General features: G+C 57.9%; 1 protein-coding gene and 1 non-coding gene across 2 annotated transcripts in view; one reads left to right on the top strand and one right to left on the bottom strand.

The window, feature by feature from the left end:
* EXD3 (exonuclease 3'-5' domain containing 3) overlaps window positions 1–23236 on the top strand; it is a 62299-nt gene that overhangs the window by 1934 nt on the left and 37129 nt on the right. The window contains 7 exon segments of the mRNA XM_065879998.1: window positions 1242–1836; window positions 5359–5479; window positions 5966–6030; window positions 9325–9498; window positions 9837–10004; window positions 14903–14956; window positions 16014–16153. Of these exon segments, the coding sequence (XP_065736070.1) occupies window positions 1242–1836; window positions 5359–5479; window positions 5966–6030; window positions 9325–9498; window positions 9837–10004; window positions 14903–14956; window positions 16014–16153 (1317 nt within the window).
* On the bottom strand, window positions 3122–3194 carry TRNAG-UCC (transfer RNA glycine (anticodon UCC)). Its single transcript has one exon. It is a non-coding gene; the product is annotated as a tRNA-Gly (tRNA).

The raw sequence follows: 23236 nt of genomic DNA, 5'->3' as shown, positions 1-23236 counted from the left end.
CCCCAGCCCCTGGGGCTGTGGAACCATCCTTGGGCTGTGACCTGAGGGAGGCTGTGAAAACAGGAGACACAGCACCCACCTTCCTGGCTGTGTGACCGTGGGCAAGTTATATACCTTTCTGTTTCCTTACCTGAGAAAAATAGTTGTTGCCCTATACTTAGCTCCATCTGTGAATGAAAGACTGCTGGCGTGTGGGCTGTGGAGGCGTTAGCTGTGATCCTCTTTAGTCTTTGACCCAGTGGAATTTATTTTGCTGTGAGAGGTGAGGAATGGGTCCAGTCCCTCCTGGAGGACCACCGGGACACCCAGCCACACTGAGCTCCCCATGTGTGGAGTCTCCCCGGCTTTCTGCTCTGTCCACCGGCTGCCTCACGCTATTTGGTGGCAGTGGTTTTATGACCTGCTGCATCCGGCAGGACTAAACCTCTCGTTGCTCCTCTCTGGTTTCTTGTTTATTTTCCATATAGACGTCAGAATAGCTTGCTTGCTTCTACAGAAATCCGTTGCTGTTTTTACTGGATTTCATTACACTTATGGTTGGCCAAAGAGGCATCTGACGCCATCTCATCCCAGGCAGGACTGGGGGCTCACAACGCCTTCCCACAAGGTGGGGTCTGCTTCTGCCCTTGAGTGGTGCTTCCCGAGGCCTTGCCCTGGGAGCCGGGCTCGGGTGTGTGCCTGAGGCCCTGGGGAGGAGCCCGTCTAAATTCCTGACCCACAGAATCTGGGATCCTGAGAGAAGAACCACTTGTTTGGGGCCCATTGCCTTTCTCTCTATTCTTCTGTCTTCAGCAGTGCTTTTTTTTTTTTTTTTTTTAATTTATTTATGTATCTTTGGCTGCGCTGGGTCTTCATTGCTGCGTGCGGGCTTTCTCTAGTTGCGGCGAGCGGGGGTTACTCTTCTCTGTGGTGCACGGGCTTCTCATTGTGGTGGCTTCTCTTGTTGCGGAGCATGGGCTCCAGGCGCACAGGCTTCAGTAGTAGCAGCACATGGGCTCCGTAGTTGTGGATCGCGGGCTCTAGAGTACAGGCTCAGTCGTTGTGGCGCACGGGCTTAGGTGCTCTGCGGTATGTGGTATCTTCCCGGACCAGGGCTCGAACCCGTGTTCCCTGCATTGGGATTGGATTCTTAACCCCTGCGCCACCAGGGAAGTCCCAAAGTTTGATTCTTGAGCTTGAGTTTCAGTGTCCTCTGGACACACTGCTGCCCGCCCGCCCTCACCCACGTGCTCCTGAGGCAGTGTCAAGGGGCAGGTACCAGGCCAGAGGCCACCTGCCCTGCCGCCCCTGACCTGCCGTCTGGCCACCCCTGGCCAGCAGGTCCAGGATATCAGGGTGGCCCAGTCCCGGGCCCAGGGTGGGGAGGTGGCAGCGGTGGCCAGGCTGCAGCCACGGCTGATGTCCACCCTGTGTACAGAAGGCCCCCGTGCCCGCCCGCCTAGCTCAGCCCGGCCTCCTGTGGTGCACCCCTGTGTCAAGGGAGCGGGACTGGCCCACTCTGGCTGGCAGGGTGGCCCCAGGCCGGGCACCCCGTGCTCGATGAGTCCTCCTTGTGCCGGCCTTTGGTGCCTGCTGCACTCGGGCCGGGCCCACATTCACACCGGCCCCGGGCCCCTCCAGCTCCAACTTGGGCTTCCCGGGTGTCTGCCCATGGCCACGGAAGCTGGTGACCTTGTCTGCGCATGCAAGTCTGGCCTTGGCACGTCCAGCAGTCACTATAGAGTGTCCCTCAAGGCCTGGGCCACGGCCTTGAACAGGGCCAACGTGGTCACCGCCGGGAGCTGGCAGCATCGGGAGGGGACAGACAGCAAACCCGCATCCCACGTGCAGTGTCAGGTGAGGGGGCCAGGCCGGCGGGTCAGCGGTGCTTGGGCAGCGGCTTGAAGGCCGAGGGTGTGAGTGACCGAGGGTGCAGCCTGGCTGTGGCTTGGACCCAAAAGGGCACTGGGCCTGGGGGAGCCGTGAACAGAGAGCATCCTGGCCCAGCCTGACCCTGTCAGACTTTCCTCGCACTGGGCGTGGTCTGCAGGGCCCAGTGGGGAAGAGGGAGACCTCTGGCTGGCGCCTGCTAGGCCCTTTCTTTTGGTAGGAGTTCTTGACCTAGCCGTGTCCCGAGGTCATCAAGGTATTGTGCAGGTGCCCTGCAGAGGCTCTGTTGACCTGTCTTCACAGTGAGATACAGCCCCTGGTGGGTTTTCTGTAGTGTGAGATGGGGGTGACATCCCAGTGTTTTCAATAAGGTTATACCGTTTCCCACACTGGCCGCACACCCTGGCCCATGCAGGCCCAGTTCCGGCTCCAAGGCCCCCCTCCGTGGGCCACACGCTCAGCCTTAACCCCTGTGGCTCTGGCCTGGGTGGGGCGGTCCTCTGGTTTCCCTGTGGTTAAGATAGTCCCCCCGCACCCACTCACACTGCTACTGTTTGGGTTAGAGTGTGAGGTCTGCTGATTAATTTGGGGAGAATTGACAACTTTGCATATTACTGATTATACGGTATAGCCCGTCCTGAATCAGGTCTTTTAATTTTGTTCTCAGTGACGTTTTTTTTTTAATTTATTTATTTTTGGCTGTGTTGGGTCTTCGTCGCTGCACGCGGGCTTTCTCTAGTTGCGGCGAGCGGGGGCTCCTCTTCGTTGCGATGTGCGGGCTTCTCATCGCGGTGGCTTCTCTTGTTGCAGAGCACGGGCTCTAGGCGCGCGGGCTTCAGTAGTTGTGGCTTGTGGGCTCAGTACTTGTGGCTTGTGGGCTCAGTAGTTGTGGCACACGAGCTCAGCAGTTGTGGCTCGCAGGCTCTAGAGCACAGGCTCAGTAGTTTAGGCGCACGGGCTTAGGTGCTCCGCAGCATGTGGGATCTTCCCAGACCAGGGCTCGAACCCTTGTCCCCTGCACTGGCAGGCGGGTTCTTAACCACTGTGCCACCAGGGAAGCCCCTCTCAGTGACATTTTATATTTTTTGCATGAACTTCTTTTGTTACATTTATCCCAAGAAATTTGAAATTTCTTATGTTACTGTACCTGATATTTTTAAAATGTTCATTTCTGTCTGTCGCTAGTATGGAGGGAATAGTGGACTTTTTTTTTTTTTTTTTGGCTGCACCAAAGTGGCTTGAGGGATCCTAGTTCCCCAACCAGGAATTGAACCCGGGCCCCCTGCAATGGAAGTGCAGAGCCCTAACCACTGGACCACCAGGGAAGCCCCAACAATGGATTTTTTAATACTGGCCTTGTGTTCACCATCCATGCTGAAATAAGTCCATTGAGTAATTCTAACACTTGTCTTTAGATTCTTCATTGCTTTCTAAAAAATGAGTCATTTGTTCAGTGCATAACGACATTTTGGGGTATTGTTTTTATTTTTAAAGACTTTATTTTTTAGAGCAGTTTTTGGTTCACAGCAAAATGGAGAAGAACATGAAGATTTCCCATCTACCCCTGCCCCTCCCACATGCACCACCTCCCCCGTTATCACCATCCCCACCAGATGTGACACTTGTGACGAGTGAGGGACCTGCCTGGACACGCCATCATCGCCCAAAGTCCGTAGTCTACCTTGGGGCTCACTCTTGGCGTTGTACGTTCTGTGGGTTTGGACGATGCAGAGTGACGTTATCTACTAATGAAGGTTCACAGAGTAGTTTCACTGCCCTGAACCCCCCATGCTCTCCTGTTCATCCTCCCTCCCCCAAGCCCCCGGCAACTCCTCATCTTCATACTGACCCCATAGTTCTGCCTTTTCCAGAGCATCATAGAGTTGGAATCATACTACGAACGTAGTCTGCAGCCTTTTCCGATTGGCTTCTCTCACTTAGTAATTGGCATTTAAGTCTCCTCCCTGTCTTTTCATGGCTCGATAGCTCATGTCTTTTTAGTGCTGAATAATATTCCATTGTCTGGAGGGACCAGAGTTTATTGGTCAGAGTGCTGATGCTTTTATTTTTTCCTTTCTAAGTTCTGTGGCCTTAATTTTTCCCTCTTGCTGCTCCGCACTGGCGTCGAATGCACAGTGGGCATCCTCCTGGTGTTTGCGTCTTAGGGGAAAGCTTTCAGCATTGAGTTCTGTGTTCGCTGAGGGTTTTTTATAGGCGCCTTTTGTCTGGCTAAGGAAGTTCCTTCTCTTCTAGTTTGCTGAGTTATTTCTTAAATTATAACTAGAACTCTCCCTTAAGAGATGCTTGTTCTGCATCTATTGAGAGCATCACGTGACTTCCGTCCTTTATTTCACTAGCGAACCAGGCTGATGGACCTTCAGTTGTCCAGCCAGCCTTGCTTTCTGGGACGGACCCTCCTGTGGTGTACACGGGCGTCTCTCCCAGGTCCCTGAGCCCGTGTGCTCGGGGGCTGTCCCCCAGGGTGTGGCTCAGGTCCCCAGCCTTTCCCTCCATCCTGCCTCCTGCATGGAGCCAGCAGGTTGCCATCGTCCCCCTGATTCTTGGGTAGGTTCACAGGTGAAGCCACCTGGGCTCCTGATCCCCCAGATTTGGCCGGGAGAGTCTGTTAGTGGCCTCCCCTGCCCCAGTGTGTGCACTGATGGTCAGGTCCTGACTCTGACGCCTGACCCCGACCCACACCATGTGAGGGCATGGCTGGGGTCCTGACCCCTGACCCTGACCCCCACCATGTACGAGGTGTGGCCGAGGTCCTGGCTAAGTGCCAGGGGCTTCTCCCACCCCCTGGGCTGGGGTCAGGGACACGCTGGGAGCCCAGACCCCCCTTGGCTGCTTTCCTTCCGGTCCTCCTTGGGCTCTGGGCCTTGGCGCCTGCCGGTTCTGAACAAAAGGACCAGAAGGCTAAGACTCTGCGCTCCCAATGCAGGGGGCCAGGGTTCGATCCCTGGTCAGGGAGCTAGATCCCGCATGCATGCCGCAACTAAGACCTGGCGCAGCCAGGTAAATAAATACATACATACAGTGTGGTCGTTCAGCTTAAAAAAAAAAAAAGAACCGGAAGGTTTGTCTGTAATTTCTCAGCGGGGCTGGAAAGGTTACAGCGCCTGGGCCTTTGAAGCAGAACTCGAAAGGCAAGGAGGGGCTGGGCCTCCAGGCTCGGGCTGCCAGGGGAGCAGGGGTGGGGGAGTGGGTTAGGCCAAGGAGGTGCTGCTGAGGCTGGCAGGGCTGCAGTGAGGCACTGGGGAGGAGGGAGCCCCGCCTGGAGTGCAGGGAGCGTGAGGCCCAGGGGCGGGCCCGCAGCCAGGGGGCGCTGGTGGCCATGGGCACCTCGGAGCTGGGTCCCTGGTCCCCTGGCCTCAGAAACAGCTTTCTTTCCCAAGCCAAGAGCTGGCAGCAGCGACCTTTCCAGGCCAGCCAGCTCTCCTTGGCACTGGCCTTGGATCTCGCCTGAGGGCGCCAACCCTTTTCCAGCAGGAGGGTGACCCCGACCTCCCCTGTCCCGGCCAGCACTGGGCTGAGTGGCACCTGTGTCATGACTCCACGCCCCGTTCTGCAGCAGGGACAGCGGCTTCAGGGAGCAGCGGCCATGGGGGTGGGGAAACTTTGGGGAGTGGCCAGCCTGCATGGGGCTCACCCGGGGCCAGGACAGGGCGGAGGGGAGACGGGGGAGACAGAGGCCGGAACCACCTCGGGGCCTCGGCAGGGGCCAGAGGCCAGACATGGTGGGCGGTGGATGGGTTTGTGGGCAGCATACCCCGCTGGGCGGACCTTGCCCGTGGGGGGCCAGGTCAGTACTGCCGACTTAGGCCCGGCGGCCGACGCCCCTTCCCCACTCACACGGCCACTCTGAACCCACCGCGGCTTAAATCTGAGGCCAGGCTACCTGAGCTGTCAGGGGAAGCCCACCCCGGTGGGCACTTCGGGAAGCAGCCCTGCTGGGTGGCCGGGCCACGGTCCTGGGGAAGGGGCAGAGAGGGCACAAGGGGCCGTGGGCGCTGGGCGGCGTCTGCGGGAGCCCCCAGGCCTCGGCCCCCGCCTGCCCCTCAGCCCCTCCTCGGCCCTTGTCTTGTCCCCTCAGGCCGGGACCCGCTGCTGTTCCTGCAAACTCTGCAGACGCTGTGGTCCACTCGGGAGCTGGGACAGGTGAGTACTCGGGGTGTGGGCACCTGGCCGCCAGCCTCGGCAGGCTGCCGTGTCCAAATGTTCTGGGGGGTGCATGGGATTGGAGCCGTGGGACGAGGCCTGCTGGACGCTCAGAGCAGGCAAGGAGAGCCTGTGCCCACCACCAGCTTCCGGGCAGTGCGGGGCACCTGCCGGGCCTCGCCCGCTGCCCCCTCTCCCAGAGGGGCAGCAGGACAGCCTGCCTGGACAGCGGGGGGGATGCGTGTGGTCCGGCGGGAGGAGCTCTGGCGGGGAGGCTGCCAGGGTCTTCCACGGCCACTTGGGGGTCCTGCAGTGGCAGCTGCCACTGCCCAGACAGCGTCCCGCCGTGACCTGTGCCAGGAGGACAACTCTGCCTCGTGGCCCCCGGGGGTGGTGCAGTTACTGGCCCTCGGCCGCTCCTTCCCTGCACTTTGCTCCCTTGAGGCATCAAAAGGGCGAGGGAGGCTGCCCTGGCTCCTGGGGAGGACGGGCCCACGCGTGGCTGGAGGGAGAGGGCCACATCCTCTCGTGCCAGCCTGGCCTCCAGCTGCCCGCCGAGGGTGGGCAGGGCACCCAGACCTGGGGCAGGCTGGTCGGGCAGGCGTCCGGAGCAGGTAAACTCCAGGCTTCCACAGCGCTTCGTGGTGGAGGAGGGCCAGCAGCTGGCCTCCTCTCTGGACAGGCCTGGGCTCCCCGCACGGCTGAGCTGCGGGGCCTTGGGCAGATAACGGCCCATCCACTGCCTGCGCTTAAGCCTGAGAGCAGCCATCTCTAGCCATCAGCTGGAGAATCCAGAGTTTTTGCAAAAGCCAAACGTTTTTTGATTTTCCAGTTTCGTGCCCTGTGGCTTGAGGGTGAGACTCAGGCAACAGGGCTGTGGTGCTGTCCAGCCTTCCAGTTGGGAGCGGGCTCGTTGCGAGGTGGTATCCTCTGCCCTGGTGTCACGGTGAGCCGGCTCGTGAGCTCGGCTCGACCCTCCATCCCTGTTCACTGAAGGCAGGAGCCAGAGGCCCACAGAGCCTGAGGACGAGCCGGGCGCTGCCCCGGGGGCGGCGGGGCACGGGTGGGGGGCCTGCAAATGAAGCCTGGGGGCGGTCTCCCTAATGGTTGTTCCTGGGCAGGGTGTCTGTCTCTGGATTTATTTCTCTGGGAAGCGTCCGCTTCCTCCACGTCACCACGGTTTCGGCCGGAGGTCCCTCCCGGTTCCTGACCCCCACGTCTCCCAGCAGCGCTGCCCCTCTCCCGGCCTTGTGCCTCTTTCCCGGGGCTGATCTCAGCCTTCAGGTAGCCAGACGCCCAAGGCATCGGTTTCCAGGAGTCCTGGTTTCCGATGCTGCATTTAACGCCGCACCTTCCCCCCGAGTTCTGTTCGTCACCAGTTTGATGTGTAGGGGTCCATCGTCCTTCCTGTTTTCTGATTTTCACTGTGTCTCCTTCGACTAACCTGTTGTTCATTTCCAGAGAAACACAGGGCTGTGTCTTGATGTCGGTTAGCTGTTTGTTTCTGGCTGTGAAGGAGCCCGGTCCATCTGTTTTGGTTTTTGCACAGGACAGGCTTGTTTTGTGGTTAGTTATATAAACACTCTGAGTTCCCTACTTGGCGAAAGCTCCCGCCTGGAGGGGACACACGTTTGCTCACCAGAGCTCGTCCTGGGTTCCTGTGAGCAGCCGGCACCACGCTGTGTCCAAGCTCGGACGTGTGTGATAACCAAGGGGCCAGCAGCTGGAGATGCGGTGGCTCGGGCCCTGAGGACGAGGTGCAGATGAGCCAGCGTGTCCTGGGGGCCAAGGGAGCAGCAGAGGGACCCAGGGGGCGGCCGCATGAGAGCAGCTGGAGCCCAGCAGAGCACGTGGAGTTTTCAGGGACCGGACAGGACAGGGAATCTGGAGATGAAGGGGAGGCCAGAGGGCAGGAGGGAAGGAGAGAGGAGGTCAGCCAGGGTCTCAGAGCCAGGGGTTCGGAGGATCGTCGACATGGACGCTGAGCCCACCACGCCAAGGGCAGGGGTAGCACGGGAGGGCGACATGGGGCCAGACGTAAACCCCTGGGGCCCAACCCTGGTGCGTGAGTTCCACCCCAGGGCTGCAGCTACCGCTCAGGGCCACTTGCGTCTTATTCTTTACTTATTTATTGATTATTGTTTTCTTTTATAATTCTAGACATATTTATATTCTATTTTCATGCCCAAACCGATATCTTACTGTTCTTTACTCTTAGAGCTTTGATCACCCTGCTTGCGGTCACCACTCATGGTGAATTGTTCCTTGTGTGTCGTGTTGTTTTTCATTGTGAGCTCACCTTAATGCAGCTTTTTCCCTCTGGTGGCTGAGGGCCAGGTCCCCAGGGCCGTCCCCAGGACCAACCTCCTGAGCACACGTGGAAATAAATCCAAATCCAAAGGCCAGAGCTGGGTCCTTCTAGACCTCTCCTTTTCCCAAGCAAGGGGTGTGGTGCTGATGGAGACCCCGCCCCCTCCTCGGGCAATGCTGGACGGTGGCCCCCAGGCTCTGTGGGAACCGCAGCCCCCTGCTGGTGCCCTTCAGACCCCTGAGAGGTGTGTGTGGCCTTGCCTATCCATCCTGGAGGGTGACAGCTGTCCTCAGGGTCTGTTTGAGGCCATCTCAGGTGAGTTCCAACAGCCACAGCGAGGGCAGCCCCTTCCAGAGAGCCCTTGGGTGCGAGGGCTTCGGCCCCCTGAGCTCACACTTGACGCCTGCAGGTCCACCCTGGGCCGGACCCCAGCAGGTCCTCGGTCAAGGGAGCTGCAGTGACCTGAACCACTGGAGCGGGCAGGGCGTGGCGGGCTGGCCGTGCACAGGGCCCTGCTGGTCACGCAGAGGACGCCCAGCTGCTCTAGAGACGGTGATGAGATGCATGTTGTCCCCCTGGATGTGGGTGTTGGGGACACACCTGTTCTTGTCTCTGTCTTGCAGCTCTTATGTGTCCCCCAGAGCTTCCCAGCACAGGAGGTAGAAAAGTAAACAAAAGGCATTTTTCAGTTGGGGTTTTTTCCTTTTTTCTGTCTCCTGTTGCTTGCTGGGCCCTGCTGACCTGTCACCATCTCTGAAGGGCCAGCGCCATGTCCCATGCGTGCCACGCGGGTGGTCAGGGCACAGAGGAGCTCCGCCCAGGGTCTGGCCTGGGGAGCAAGCCCCAGCCTTTGCAGGACCATTGGCCTGGACGGTCCCTGTGCCCGGCCTGGGTGCAGTGGACCAGGAAGGTGTGGGCGGCTCTGTGCGAGTGGGGGAGGCCAGCAGGAGGACTCACCACAGCGAGGCCTTGTGTCTCCACAGCTTCGGGAGGAAGCCCAGAGGGGATTCGCCACCCTGGAGGACCCGCTCGCCGCCCTCCTGGACATGCTGGACAGCAGCCGGGGCTGGCAGGGGAAGGGCCCCTCCCTGGAGGCCTGGGTCGCCTGTGAGCTGAAGCGCTGCTTGCAGGCACAGCTGTGCCCGGGGCCGGCCCGGGTGAGCCCTGCCCGCGGCCCACAGCCTGCCCCTTCCCAGCCTGTCCCGGCCTCGGCACGGGGTTCCCACACGCACCTGGCCGGGCCCCTGCGGCCTGTGGAGGTCGCCCACGGTGGTTGGGGGCTCTCGGCCTCCCGAGAGCCACACGCCGGGCCGACCTCGGCTCCCTTGCCTGTGCCCCTGCCAGCCATCCCCTGCTCACCCACAGCGTCCACCCACTGGCTCTGGGCTGCCAGGTGCTGGCCGCACTGGGCCTGCCCAAGCACCAACCCCCCACCCGCATCAGGCCCCGCGACTCCGGTTGCCGCCTCCACTGAAGCTGGGTCTGGGGCCTCCAGGGCAGCCCAGGGCTGAAGCAGCTGCAGGCCCGTGCGGTCAAGCTCCTTGCCGAGAGCCCCCCCGGCCTCGTGGAGCCACTGGTCAGCATCTTCCAGCTGCAGGACGCAGACCGGAGCCCCCTGCTGGCTCACGTCCACCGGCTGCACCAGGAGGGCAAGTTCAAAGAAGTGAGTGAGACCCTCCCTGTGGCTCTGGGCCTCTCGTCCACGGGCTGGGCCTCCACGTGGGTCAGCGGGGTGGGCAGGAGCTAGGCTGGGGCTCGAGGTGCCGAGCCCAGAAGTGTCCCCTCTGCCCTCCAGCGTGGGGGGCCTTGCAGGGGGCCTCATGTGTGGTGTGCAGGCTTTTGGGGACCAGCTGCCCTGGGGACCATGTCAGGTTCGTGCCTGGCGTGGCGGCCCTGGGAGCCCCTCGCGCTGACCGACTGAGAAAGAGGCTGGGTACAGCCCCCCACACCCTGCCTGGTCTGCACCACGCTCAGGGCCCTTCCTCCCCAGGTGCCCGCCGGCCTCTCCCCCTTGGTCAGCGGCGTGGGGACGCCCAGCTCTGGCCCAGAAGCCCGCGTGGCTGCGGCCCAGCTCCCTTTGTTAACTCCCAGAATTGCTCTCCGGGGGGCTGAGAAGTGCAGGTGTGGGAGAAGCTAGCCGCAGTCTCTGTGCCCCGGGCCCAGATCAGATCCGGGGCCCGCTTCTGTCTTCTCCTGCCCCTGCCCAGACTCACCCAAAGGTCACTTGGTCCTGTGGTGGCCTGGCCTGGGGGCGGGGGAGCCGAGGCCCCTTGGGGCCCAGCTGCTGCTCCATGAGGACAGACCCTCCCTGCGTGGGGGGCCCTGAAGCCGCGACCACGCCAGGCCAGGGGACTGGCCACTGTGCTCTAGTCCTGGTCGGTAACAGGGCACGTGGCCGGGCATCTGTAGGCTGCGCTCGGCCTCCCGGACCTGTCGTGCGGCCCTGCCCCAGAGCCGGGGGCCACGCTCTGGGTGGTGCCCACCCCTGCCTGTTTGCTGGGTCCCTCGGACTGGGTCGGGCCAGTGGTGGTGACCCTGTGAGGGTCTGCGTCCCGAGGGCCCTGCTGGCTCCCACCCCAGGGAGCGGCCCCGGCACACCTGTGGTTTTCAGAAGATCGGTTGTGGGGCATCGTGCCGGCTTGGGGCGCAGATTCTCAGCCACGTCAGTCAGGAGTCCCCAGCGTGTGCGACGCATGTGGGTTGGGGGCCGCCCGAGGGGGAGGGCGTTTTGCTCCCTTGTCGTGGGCAGGGCTGGGCCAGGAGCGCAAACGTGGGGCTTAGTGGCTGCAGGTCTCTGGGTGGGAACTGGGGGCTTCTGGAAGCTTGGTGGGTTTGCTGAGTGTCCTTCGTGAGCAGCAGCGGTCCTCGTTGAAGCCCAGAAGGTTCTGAGATGCAGAGGGAGCTCTGGGGTCCTGGCCCAGTGTTCACCGCGGATGACCCGTCTGCGGCGGAGGTCGGGAGTGGCGGGGCCCACGGGCGAGCAGCAAGGGGGCGCTGTCAGCGAAGCTCTGAGCTGTGCTGCAGGCGCAGGGGGCCCGGGGCTCCGCGCACCCCGAGATGCGAGACATGCGATGCCCTTGCAGGGCAGGGGAGGTGGGGCAGCCCTGGGCGCCCGGCTCAGAGGTACCCTCTCCCTGGGTGGTGAGTCCAGCACCCAGGGCCCAGAGGCTCCCTCTGGGCTCACCTCCCCCGCTGCCTCGTGGGGCCCAAAGGTTCTGGTGCCAGGGTGCCGACAGGCGTGGGGTGCGACCGGCACCCAGGCGGGTCCCAGGCCCACCCCACACGGGGCCCTCTTCCCGGTGAAGAGGCCCGTCGGAACGGAGGTGTACGGCCCAGGCCAGGTGGAGGATATGCTGCGCGGCCGATGGCGGCGCAGGGACCGGGCGCCCGGCTGCTCGGGGCTTGGCCGGGGCTGAACGGGCGCCGAGGCAGAAGGCGGGCTGGTGTGTCGCGTCTCCCGTTACGCTCAGGCCTTTCAAAGAGCGTCTGGGCGGCCGAATGCGCCTCCCTCGTGCTCTGAGGCCAGACTTGCACACAAAGGGGGCTCTTGTCCCGCACAGGCCCCTCGCGCGAAGAAAGGCCATTGTCCCCGAGCAGGGCGGCCCGGCAGGCATGCACGCTCCAGTGCCCGCCGCCGCGCCGCCGAGGGGCCGCCTTCAGGCCTGTCCGCTCGGATTAGCGGGGACTCACGACTTAATGCGCTGCGATATTTCATGTCGAGGGCGGCGGCCGGCCCCAGCCGCGTGAATGCCTGCTTTTGTCTGCTGCATTATTTTATTTACATTTTTTAAACAGCTTATCAAGGTAAAAAGATAGCTTTGCTTTAAAAAAAAAAAAAAAAAAAGCCCCTTGGCTCCAGGCCCACGCTGAGCCGCCGAGGATGGAAGGCCCGTCCCGGGGCCCGGCCGCCGGGTCTGGGCACCTGCCCAGCCCCCCTGCTGGCCGAGCGGGCAGTCGGGCGTCCGTGCAGGGCTCTTCCCGCTGTCACCGCCCCAGCCCCTCTGGTCTTCTTAGTTACTTTCCCCCAAAGCGGCAGCTCTGGGGTCCGTCTGGTCAGAGGTCCCTGTAGCCCCGCCCTGACCCGGCCGCAGGGCAGCCCTCTTCTCGGTGGCTGGCTCTCAGCCTCCTGGGCGGAGGTCAGGGAGGCCCGCAAGGTGCCAGGTGGGCCCAGCCCTGGGCAGTGTCCATCTGCAGGTCCCGGCCACTACCCTCCTCCCATTGGGCCTGCTTCCCGGCCTGGGTCTGGAGCCAGTTGCAGGCACCTGGGCCAGCAGGCGATCTTCCTGCATCCGCGGGGCCCCCCACGTGGCCACGTGACCGGTGGTAAGCCGTGGGCAGCCTGGCCTGCTGGCCCCTCAGCAGAAGCTCAGACTGAGAAGTGACCAGAATCCAGTTCTCAGCCATGCCCAATAGATCCAAGGTGGAGTCCAGGCCCGGGGCTTCCTAGAGGAGGTTCTGCTGCCAGGTCACCGTGGCCTCCCCCGATGGAGTTAGGGCGCCCTCCCGTGGCCGGGTGAGGCCAACTGGTCCCCCTCCTCGTCTTGTGCTCCCCCCAGCCTCCAGGCTACAGCGCTCCCCAGGGCTGCGGGGGCAGGATGAGGGCACTTCCCAGACTGTCCCTGGGGGTGTCCATGGCTTTCCATCCCTGGATGCTCTGGCCACACCCCTCAGTGTCCACGCAGGCTGCCTGGCCAAAAGAGGGCAGCCTGGGTGCACAGAGGCTCCAGCCTGGCCTGGATAGAGGCTGGCTGCCCTGGAGGAAGCAGGCAGAGAGAAGGGGACCCAAACCTTCTGACAGTGTCGTCCTGTGGCCAGGGCTGTGCACCCCTCATGGGGAGGGGGGCAGGGGGGGCCTGTTGAGGAGCTGGATCCTCAGACGATGGAGGGCGACAGCCCAGCAGAGTGGTGAGAAGCAAGGGGCTCACCTCGCTGCCCCCTCCCCTCCCCACTCCCAGGTCACTGCCCAGGGCCTGATCTGGGGGGTGGGAGGGTCCCAAGCCCCCAGTCGTCCCTCCCACGGCCCCTTCTCCAACCGTGGCATGGCCCGACCAAGCCCAGGTCCAGATGTTGGCCCTTTAGTAGCCTGGAAGCCAGGCAAGGGTCCAGCAGATGCAGGACACTGGGGACGGGGTTCTGACCACCCCAGGTTCTGAATAAAGTGTGTGAGGCCGCCAGTGTGTGCACTCTGGCCTTCTTGGATGAGGGTCCGGATCTCCCTCAAATTCTCGGGGGTTTCCCATCCAGAAGAGGTCAGTGCCATCCTGTGAGGCTGGAGTGGTGCCCAGGAAGGCCCCCACGTGGTGGCACCTGCACCCTGCCCGCAGCCCTGGGCCCCTCCCCCAAGCCCTGCACCCTCTCCTCAACCCTGGCTCCTTCCCTGGCCCCGCCCCAGCCCCTCCCCCATTTCTGCTTTATCCCCCTCGCCCAAGCCCTGCACCCCCCTTCCCCTGGCCCTGGGCCCCCTGGGGCCTGGCCGAGGCTGAGCTCCTGGACACCGGCCAGGCCGCGGGGCGCCGGGTCAGTGCCGCGCAGGGAGAGGCCCCCCAGCCCCGCGCCCCCGCCGCGCGGTCCAGGCCTCCACCGGAGCAGCCTTTCCCAGGCCGCTATTTTGGGCCTTCTGTGAGCTGCAGGGGGCGGGGCCGGGCTGCCCGGCTAGTTATTTTTGCTCATAATGGGAGCACGATGTATGGAAATTATTAATAGCAGAGCGGCCTGCGCTACGTGCGGGCGCCCAGGGCCGCGCCGTTTCCTCTGCTGAGTCGGGGGAGGGTCACGCGCCCCGTGTAGGGCAGGCCGCCCAGCGTGCCCACTGCCCCATATGAGGGGCTGCCTGGGGGGGTGGGGGGATTCAGAGCCTCTTATTCTGTGGCTCCTGGGGCAGCTCTCTGCATGCCCCCAATGCACGACCACGCCGGTCCCGCTGCCATGGACCTGGAGCGAGCCTGCCCCATCCGATGACTCCTAGTCACTGGGGCACGTGGTGTGGCTTGTGGAAAGGGTTCAGAGGCCTGAAGGAGCCCCGCGTGTCAGGGCCGCCGCAGTCCCTCAGGCCTCCGGGGCGCACAGAGTGCCCTCGCTGTGGGCACTGTGAATGGTGGGAGGGGATGCTCCCGGGAGGAGTGGGGCAGCAAGAGCAGAGGTGTGGAGAGTGGTGTGCACCGTGTCCAGGCCCCACGGCTAGGTGATGGGGGCTCCTGTCCCTCCCTCTGCGTCCTCCACCCTCTCGTCGGCAAGCCAGGACCCAGGCCACCTGGCTCAGCTCGCACTTTGCGGCCCCGACCAGGCCGCACCCCAGTCTGGAGGGCACAGGGGTCGTTCCACCCACCCCACCGCGTGCGGGGCCTGGCTCAGCACAGGGGGCTTGTAGGCCGGAGCACTGCCTGGTTTCCGGCCGATTGGCTCGGGGCCACATGGCTGGAACTGGACCGGCCCCGTGGCTGTGCCTGCAGCGACTGGGCGGTGACGGGGTGGGAGTGGGGGCTGCAGAAGGGCGGGAGCCCCTACCTGTGGCACCGCCCGTCCCCCCCAGGCCCAGTGTCATCCGGTCCCTCTGTTTCCCAGGCCATCGTGCTGGGCGCAAAGCTGCGGCTGCAGGCAGATCTTGATGTTGAGAAGGTAAGGGTCATTCTCATGCAAACTGCGTAGCTTCCAGCTCCAGGGCTCCAGAAACATGGTGTAGGGAGGGTCCCTCCCACTGAGCCCTGAGCTTTGCTCCCCACACTGCTGGGCCCAGGGCACTGGAGGGCAGGGGTCACATATGACTACCTGCTCATGTGAGGAGGGTCCAGGACTAGGGGAAGGGAGGGGCCAGCAAGGGCCTGTGCGTGGTCAGCAGGCATTGGTGTAATGTGCTCAGAAAGTGGCCGATCGCCAGGAGCTCACCAGGTATTCCGTCTCTGCTCTGGGGTGGCTGGAAGGGTTCTCAGGAATGGGGGCTCCCACAAGGACCGCCCACCTGGAGCCCTGGTTTGGCAGATGTGCCTCCGTCCAATCTGGGCTCCAGACAGCCTGCCCTATGTGACCACCTGGGGGAGGGGAAGGCAGGTGAGGAGGGGTCTTCCACAGGGGCCACTGGGAGGGGGCTTTGTCGAGACCTGGTTCTTTCAAGGGGAGTGGCCCGTATGTCCCAGTGCCCAACACCACGGCCAGGGGCTCCCTTGGGGCCTCCCTGAGGGCTCAGGCAGTTTGGGGGTCTTGTGAGCTTGCGCCAGGCCACGTGCTGGTGCCGTCTTGCCCGTGACGGGCATTTCTGGGCAAGCAGGGCCATGGCCGGTAGTTGGTCTCCATCCTGCCCACCCCACCCTGCTCGGTGAAGACAAGGGGACAGTGGGGCCCCTCCAGGAGCCCCCTTGTATCTTGGAGCCTCTCATCCTTCCCGATGGAGATGGGGTGACCACAGAGCCCCCCAGGGACGGGGCCCAGGGAGCGGCGGGGCCTGTGTGTCTGTGCAGGGGCCCGAACATGGGGCGCAGGCCGTGAGCCGGGTGTGGAGCTTCGCGAGGTCCTCAGATACTTGGTTGGGCCCCCAAGCTCCCCGGGGGAGGCAAGTTGCACGGACCAGCCTCCAGGCCCCTTGGTTCTGATGCTCTGGCCACTCCCTGCACTGGGCTGGAAGTGAGTCCGGGGTCTTGGGTGCGGTGGAGCTGCGGCCTGAAGGTGTGTTTCCCCGTAGATGTGCATCCCCCTGCTCCTCCAGGACAAGGCAGACCTTGTGGAACGCTACGTGGATGGCTTTCCCGACCTCCAGCGGAGGCTGCTGGCCCTCATGGACTCCTGGTGCCAGCCCGGCTTTGACATCAGAGTCGTCGCCAGGTGAACCCCACGGGGGCCCGGGGTGGGGTGGGGGCAGGGACTTGGCAGGGGCAGTAGGCACGTGGGAAAGTCACCCCACACCCCACACCGCCTCTCCAGATGAGCCCCGGCCAGGTGGGCAAGAGACCCGCTTCAGGAGCCAAGAGGCCGGGTTTAATGCTCTGAGATGAGCACAAATAATTCTCCACGGGGACTCCTTCCTTACGCAGTCCTGCAAGTCATATCTCTCATCCATTCACTGGTTCCTTCGTTTCTTCCTTCATGTAATAAATGTTTGTGGAGCGCCTGCTGTGAACCCTGTTCCAGCAGTTACAGAGAAGAGGCAGCATGCCAACAGGGAGCCCACGTGTGTGCGTGTGCGTGTGACCCCAGGGCGTCCCCTGAGCATGGGCATCTGGAAGGAGAAGGGCTTCCTCCCACCTCCCTGGGGTGGCTGAGGGGAAGTGCACTGGGACTGCCAAGGCTCCTTGGCCACCTGTCCCTCAGCAGGCAGCGGGGCTGGGCGCCCTGTCCGTGCGCCCTGCAGCCCGGACCCTCTCACTTGAGAGTCAGGCCTTGGGCTCTGGCGGCAGGCCTCCCTGGACCCTCCCTCCCCTGGAGCTGGGTGTTTTCCTCGTCCCTAAAATGGGACTAATTCTGTCTCAAAGGGCTGTCGTGACTTCACACCCTACGAAGTGAACAAAGTAGCAGGCCAGGCACACGTTGTGTTGCTACCACTGCTTTTATTATGCATTAAAAAGGAGAGAGAAATATAGGTGGAGCAGTACGGACGGGGAAGAGGGGAGACACACGGGTGGAGAGTGGGGGGGCCCGTGAGTTAGATTTAACGTGGATATTTAATGATTTTTTTAAATGTCCTCGTGCTATGCTCTGAAAGGGCTCAGAAGCGATGACATCCCCTAGCAGTGAGCACACCTAGCAACCAGATCTTGGTTTCTAGATACCATTCTCCACTAAAAGGAACAAAGGCTCCTTGGGGAGTAGACTGAGAATGAAAACAATAAGAGAGCATAAAAGCGTGGTAATAGAGCATAATACCTTGGATTTTTAAAACTGCATGAGTCGGGGCTTCCCTGGTGGCGCAGTGGTTGAGAATCCGCCTGCTAATGCAGGGGACACGGGTTCAAGCCCTGGTCTGGGGGAATCCCACATGCCGCGGAGCAACTGGGCCCGTGAGCCACAACTACTGAGCCTGCGCGTCTGGAGCCTGCGCTCCGCAGCAAGAGAGGCCGCGACAGTGAGAGGCCCGCGCACCGCGATGAAGAGTGGCCCCCGCTCGCCGCAACTGGAGAAAGCCCTCGCACAGAAACGAAGACCCAACACAGTCAAAAATAAATAAATTTATAAAAATGCATGAGTCTGTGGGACTTCCCTGGTGGCGCAGTGGTTAAGAATCCACCTGCCAATGCAGGGAACATGGGTTTGAGCCCTGGTCAGAGATTCATCCCACATGCCGCAGAGCAACTCAGCCCGTGCGCCACAACTACTGAGCCTGTGCTCCAGAGCCTGCGAGCCACAACTACTGAGCCCATGTGCCACAACTACTGAAGCCCACGTGCCTAGAGCTCCGTGCTGTGCAACAAGAGAAGCCCGTGTGCCATAACGAAGAGTAGCCCCTGCTCACTGCAACTAAAGAAAGCCTGTATGCAGCAACGAAGACCCAACGCAGCCATAAATAAATAAATAAATATTTAAAAAATGCATGAGTCTGGAGTGATGCTCAAAGGCAGGGAGGAAAACTCTTTTACAGGGTATGTCAGCTAATAAATGGAAAGGAATGATAAAGTTAGAAATCACCATTTTGTAACTTCCAATAAAATAATTGATTTAGGCACAGATCATAAAGAGATGCTAAGAAAGAAAGAGATAAATACAAATTACCCATATCAGGAATGAAAAGTAGAACGTCACTACAGACCTTACAGACCTTAAAATGGTAATAAACGTTGTTTACAACTTGATGCAAATACATTTAACAGTTTAGATGTAACAGACCAAATTCTTGCAAAACACAACTTACAAAACTGAAAAAATAGAAAATTTGAATAGTCCTACATCTATTAAATAAATTGCATCTGTAGTTTAAAACTTTACCACAAAGAAAACTATGGATTTAGATGGCTTCACTAGTGAATTCCTTCAAGTGTTTAAGGAAGAGATCGTACCAATCTTACACAAATTCTTCCAGAGAATGTAAAAAGAAAGAGCACATCCCAACTTTTTTCTCTTTTTTTTGGCTGCGTTGGGTCTTCGTTGCTGCGCAGGGGCTTTCTAGTTGCAGCGAGTGGGGGCTACTCTTCATTGCAGTGTGCGGGCTTCTCATTGCGGTGGCTTCTCTTATTGCAGAGCACAGGCTCTAGGCATGCGGGCTTCAGTAGTTGAGGCGCGTGGGCTCAGTGGTTGTGGCACATGGGCTCTAGGTGCGCAGGCTTCAGTGGTTGCAGCACGTGGGCTCAGTAGTTGCGGCTTGCGGGCTCTAGGGCGCAGGCTCAGTAGTTGTGGCACGTGGGCTTAGTTGCCCCGAGGCCTGTGGGATCTTCCCGGACCAGGGATGGAACACATGTCCCCTTCATTGGCAGGCGGATTCGTAACCACTGGACCACCAGGGAAGTCCCCAACTTGTTTTTTTCAGCTAGTTTAAGGCTTGATACCAAAACTCGAAAAAGACATTAGGAGAAAGGAAAATTAAAGTGCAGTGTATCTCATGAACATAGATGCAAAAATACTAAACAAAATATTAGCAATCAAATCAACTAATATATTAAAGAGTTAAGAAAATGAGAAGACAAGCTCAAAGTGCGAGAAAATATTAGCAAAGACACATCTGATAAAGGACTGTTATCCAAAACATAGAAAGTTACCTTAAAACTCAACAGTAGGAAAACAAACAACCATGGGCTTCCCTGGTGGCGCAGTGGTTAAGAATCTGCCTGCCAATGCAAGGGACACAGGTTTGAGCCCTGGTCCGGGAAGATCCCACATGCTGCGGAGCAACTAAGCCCGTGCGCCACAACTACTGAGCCTGCGCTCTAGAGCCCGCGAGCCACAACTACTGAAGTTGCACACGTAGAGCCTGTGCTCCACAACAAGAGAAACCACCCCAGTGAGAAGCCCGCGCACCGCAACGAAGAGTAGCCCTCATTCCCAGCAACTGGAGAAAGCCCGTGCGCAGTAACGAAGACCCAACGCAGACAAAAATAAATAAATTAAATAAATTTTTTTTAGAAAAGAAAGCAAACCAACAACCTGATTTTAAAAACGGACCAAAGATCCAGATACCTCAGCAGAGAAGATACACAAATGACAGATAAGCACATGAAAGGATGCTCTACATCGTATGTCCTCGGGGAAATGCAAATTAAAACAACGAGATATCATGACACCCCTATTAGAATGGACAGAATCCAGAACACTGACATCGCCAAATGCTGGCGAGGATGTGAAGCAACAAGAACTCTCATCACTGCTGGTGGTAATACGAAGTGCTGCAGCCACTTTGAAGGACAGTCTAGTGCTTTCTTACAAAACTAAACACATTCTTGCCATATGACCAAGCCATCGCGCCACTTGGTATTTACCCAAAGACATTGAAAACCTCTGTCCACACAAAAACCTGCACTTGAGTGTTTATAGCAACTCTATTTATAGTTGCCGAAACTTGGAAGGAACCAAGATGTCCTCCAGTAGTTGGATGGATAAATAAACTGTGGTCCATCCAGACAATGGAATATTATTCAGAGCTAGAAAGACATGAGCCATCAAGCTGTGAAAAGACAGGGAGGAAACTTAGATGCAAATTACAAAGTGAGAGAAGCCAATCTGAAAAGGCTACTGCTGTGAGATTCCAGCTATATGACATTCTGGAAAAGGCCAAGCTATAGAGACAATAAAAGGATCAGGGATTATGGGGAGGGAGGAACGAATAGGAGAGCACCGAGGATTCTTAGGGCAATGAAACTACTCTGTATGTCACTGTAATCGTGGGTACCTAGGCATTTGTCAAAGCGCATAGAATGTACGACACCAAGAGTGACCCCAAGGTAAACCATGGACTGTGTGTGGGTGAGGATGACGTGTCCAGGTGGGTTGATCACTGTGACAAGTGGACCATCTGGTGGGGATGCTGACAGTGTGTGTCATGGTCTGCTCAGCTTTGCTGTGAACCTAAAACTGCCCTAAAAAGAGTAAACTCGATTTTTTCAAAAGTTAATACACCATGATCTAGTGGGATTTATTTAAGGAACGCGAGGTTGGTAAAACATTTAAAAATCCATCGGCATTCACCCTGTCAACAGATTAGATAACAAAACTATGTAAGCATCTCAACGTATATAAAAATTATAAAATTCAAACCTTATTTATGATAAAAACTCTCAGCAAACTACAAATATAAGGAAGCTTCCTTTATCTGATAAAGGATAGTACTGAAAATAAAAAGAAAACTACAGCAAGCATCATTTTTCTCTGAGTTTTCTTAAAGTATGATTACTATATAATGAACTCTGTGTTCGGAGTGTGTAATTTTGTAACTTTTGATGTATGTATGTGTCCACGAAACCATCACCACAATCCAGGCGCTGAGCACAACCCCACCACCCCTGAGGACCGCTGATCTGCTTTGTGTTACTGTAGATTCCTTTTCATTTTCTAGTACATTATATAAGTGGAGTTATGTCGTCTGGCTTCTGTCCCCCAGCACAATTATTCTGAGATTCATCCTCGTTATTTCATTTCTTAGTGCTGAGTGGTGTTGCCGTGTGTAGCCGCACCATGGTCTGCTTATCCATTCACTCATCGATGGATATTTGGGTGTTTCCAGGTTTTGTCTGTTACACACACCGCTGCTGTGAACATTCGTGCCCAAGGCTTTGCGTGGACGTATGTCTTCATTCCTCTTGGGTGAACACCCTGGAGTGTGATGCCTGGGTCATGTGATGCGTGTGGATTAATTTTTTGAGAAACCGTCAAACTTTTTCAGGGCAGCTGCACGTTTCCCATTCCCTCCAGCAGCAGGCGAGAATCGCCAGCCCCACATCCTCGCTGGCCCATGGCCTGGTCAGCCTGTAACATCCGCGGTTCTAATGGGCATGGAGTGGTATCTTTTTGTGCTTTTGATTTGCAGTCCCTAATGACTAAGGATGTAAAGTGTATTTTCATTTGCTTATTTGCCATCTGTGTGTCTTCTTTGGTGAATTAGCTGCTCCATCTTTTACACTTTTAAAAAAAAAAAAAATTTTATTTATTTAATTTGGCTGCACCGGTCTTATTTGTGGCAGGCGGGCTCCTTAGTTGTGGCATGCAAACTCTTAGTTGCGGCATGCATGTGGGATCTAGTTCCCTGACCAGGAATCGAACCCAGGCCCCCTGCACTGGGAGCTCGCAGTTTAACCACTGCACCACCAGGGAAGTCCCTACACACTTTTTAATTAGGTAGACTGTTTTCATTACTGAGTTTTGAGAGATTTAGAAATATAATCTGGGTTAAAGGCCCTTAACAGACATGTTGTTTGCAGACGTTTCACCCTGTGGTGCATCTTCTCATTCTTTTAATGATCTTTCAAAGAACAGAAGTTCTTAATTTGTTGAAGTCCAGTTTATAAATTAAAAAAATTTTTGCATCATGCTTTTAGTATCATAGCTAAGAAATCTTTGCCTAACTCTGGGGCACAAACATTTTCTCCTGTTTACTTCTAGAAGTTTTATAATTTTAGGTTTTACATTTCAATCTATGGCCCATTTTTGGAGAATTTTCATATGGGGTGCTAGGTGTGGATTGAAGTTCTTTTTTTTTTTTTTTTAACAGCTGATGTCTAATTGTTCCAGCAGCATTCGTTGTAAAAGACTGTCCTTTCCCACAGAGTTGACTTTGTGCCTCTGTCAGGTGTCCATATATGTGTGCGTCTCTCTGTCCTCTTCTGGTCTGTCTGTGGCACATGTTCTGACCGCTGTAGCCTCACAGCAAGTCCTGAGTCAGACAGGGTTAGCCCTCCAATGCTGTTCTTCTGTGTCAAAGTTGTTTTTAATTATTCTGGGCCCTTTGCACTTGTATATGAATTGTAGAATCAATTTGACGATTTCTATCCCCCAGAAAAGCCCCCTGAGCAGGGGAACACAGCCAGGGCTCTGAGACCTCTGGCCAGCCTATCTGGAGCTTAGAGGAAGCAGAAAATCACTTAAAAACAAACACGAAAGCTGTAATTGAGGCCTGTAGAGAGTTTCTGTGTCTGAAATAAACAGCTATACAGAGGGCGCCTTTGGAATACAGAACAGACTTGTCAGTTAAAAACGTGATGGCAGAATGAAAGTCTCAATAAAAGGTTTGGAAGATAAACTTGAAGATATCTTCCCCATGTCATACAAAATAAATGAACAAAGAAGGAAAAGCAGAGAGGAAAGTTTTTTTTTTAAAAAATGGCAGATTCTGTCAAGAAGACCCAACATCCAAATAATGGGAATTCCAGAAAGAAAGAAGGGAAAACATGGAGGAATTCACTCGAGACCCAGTCCTGGGTGGATGGAGAGAGACCCACACTGAGGACCAGGACCCTAAACCCTCAGAAAGAGCAGGAGTCAGACCGGTTCCAGGAGCAGTGCCAGCGCAGGCTTTAGCCCAACCAGACGCAGTCCAGCGTGAGGCCTAGGGCACCGTCTCCAGGTCCACACCTCGCCCCTGGGAGGCGCCTGCAGAGCCGCTTTGCCCTGGCCTAGGGACAGGAGAGGTGCAGGGCCACCAGGACGGTGATGGACAGGGGCCTGGGAGCAGCCAGTGGCGGGGAGAGGGGCACAGGGTGATGTGGGCTCTGTCCACAGGACAGGAGGCTAAGGAAGCAATCAGACCAGCAAGGATCAACCCGCAGAGAAGAGGAGGCTGTGGCTTAGCCGCCAGTCATATTTGCACCATCGTGATATTGTAGAAGCTGTTGTGCCCAGTTAACGGAACCGTGGGTGCTGTTGTTTGGGGAGAGGAGCCTTCTGTGGTGAGACATCGTACAGAACACCTAAAACTGAATCATCGAGAGGCCACAATACAAAGTGGTTCTTGGAAACATGGGGCAAACGTAGACCACCTCAAAATTGTCGTGC

The sequence above is a fragment of the Phocoena phocoena genome, chromosome 6, assembly GCF_963924675.1.
Source record: "Phocoena phocoena chromosome 6, mPhoPho1.1, whole genome shotgun sequence".
NCBI lineage: Eukaryota > Metazoa > Chordata > Mammalia > Artiodactyla > Phocoenidae > Phocoena > Phocoena phocoena.
This window is presented reverse-complemented; position numbering and strand designations above follow the sequence as displayed.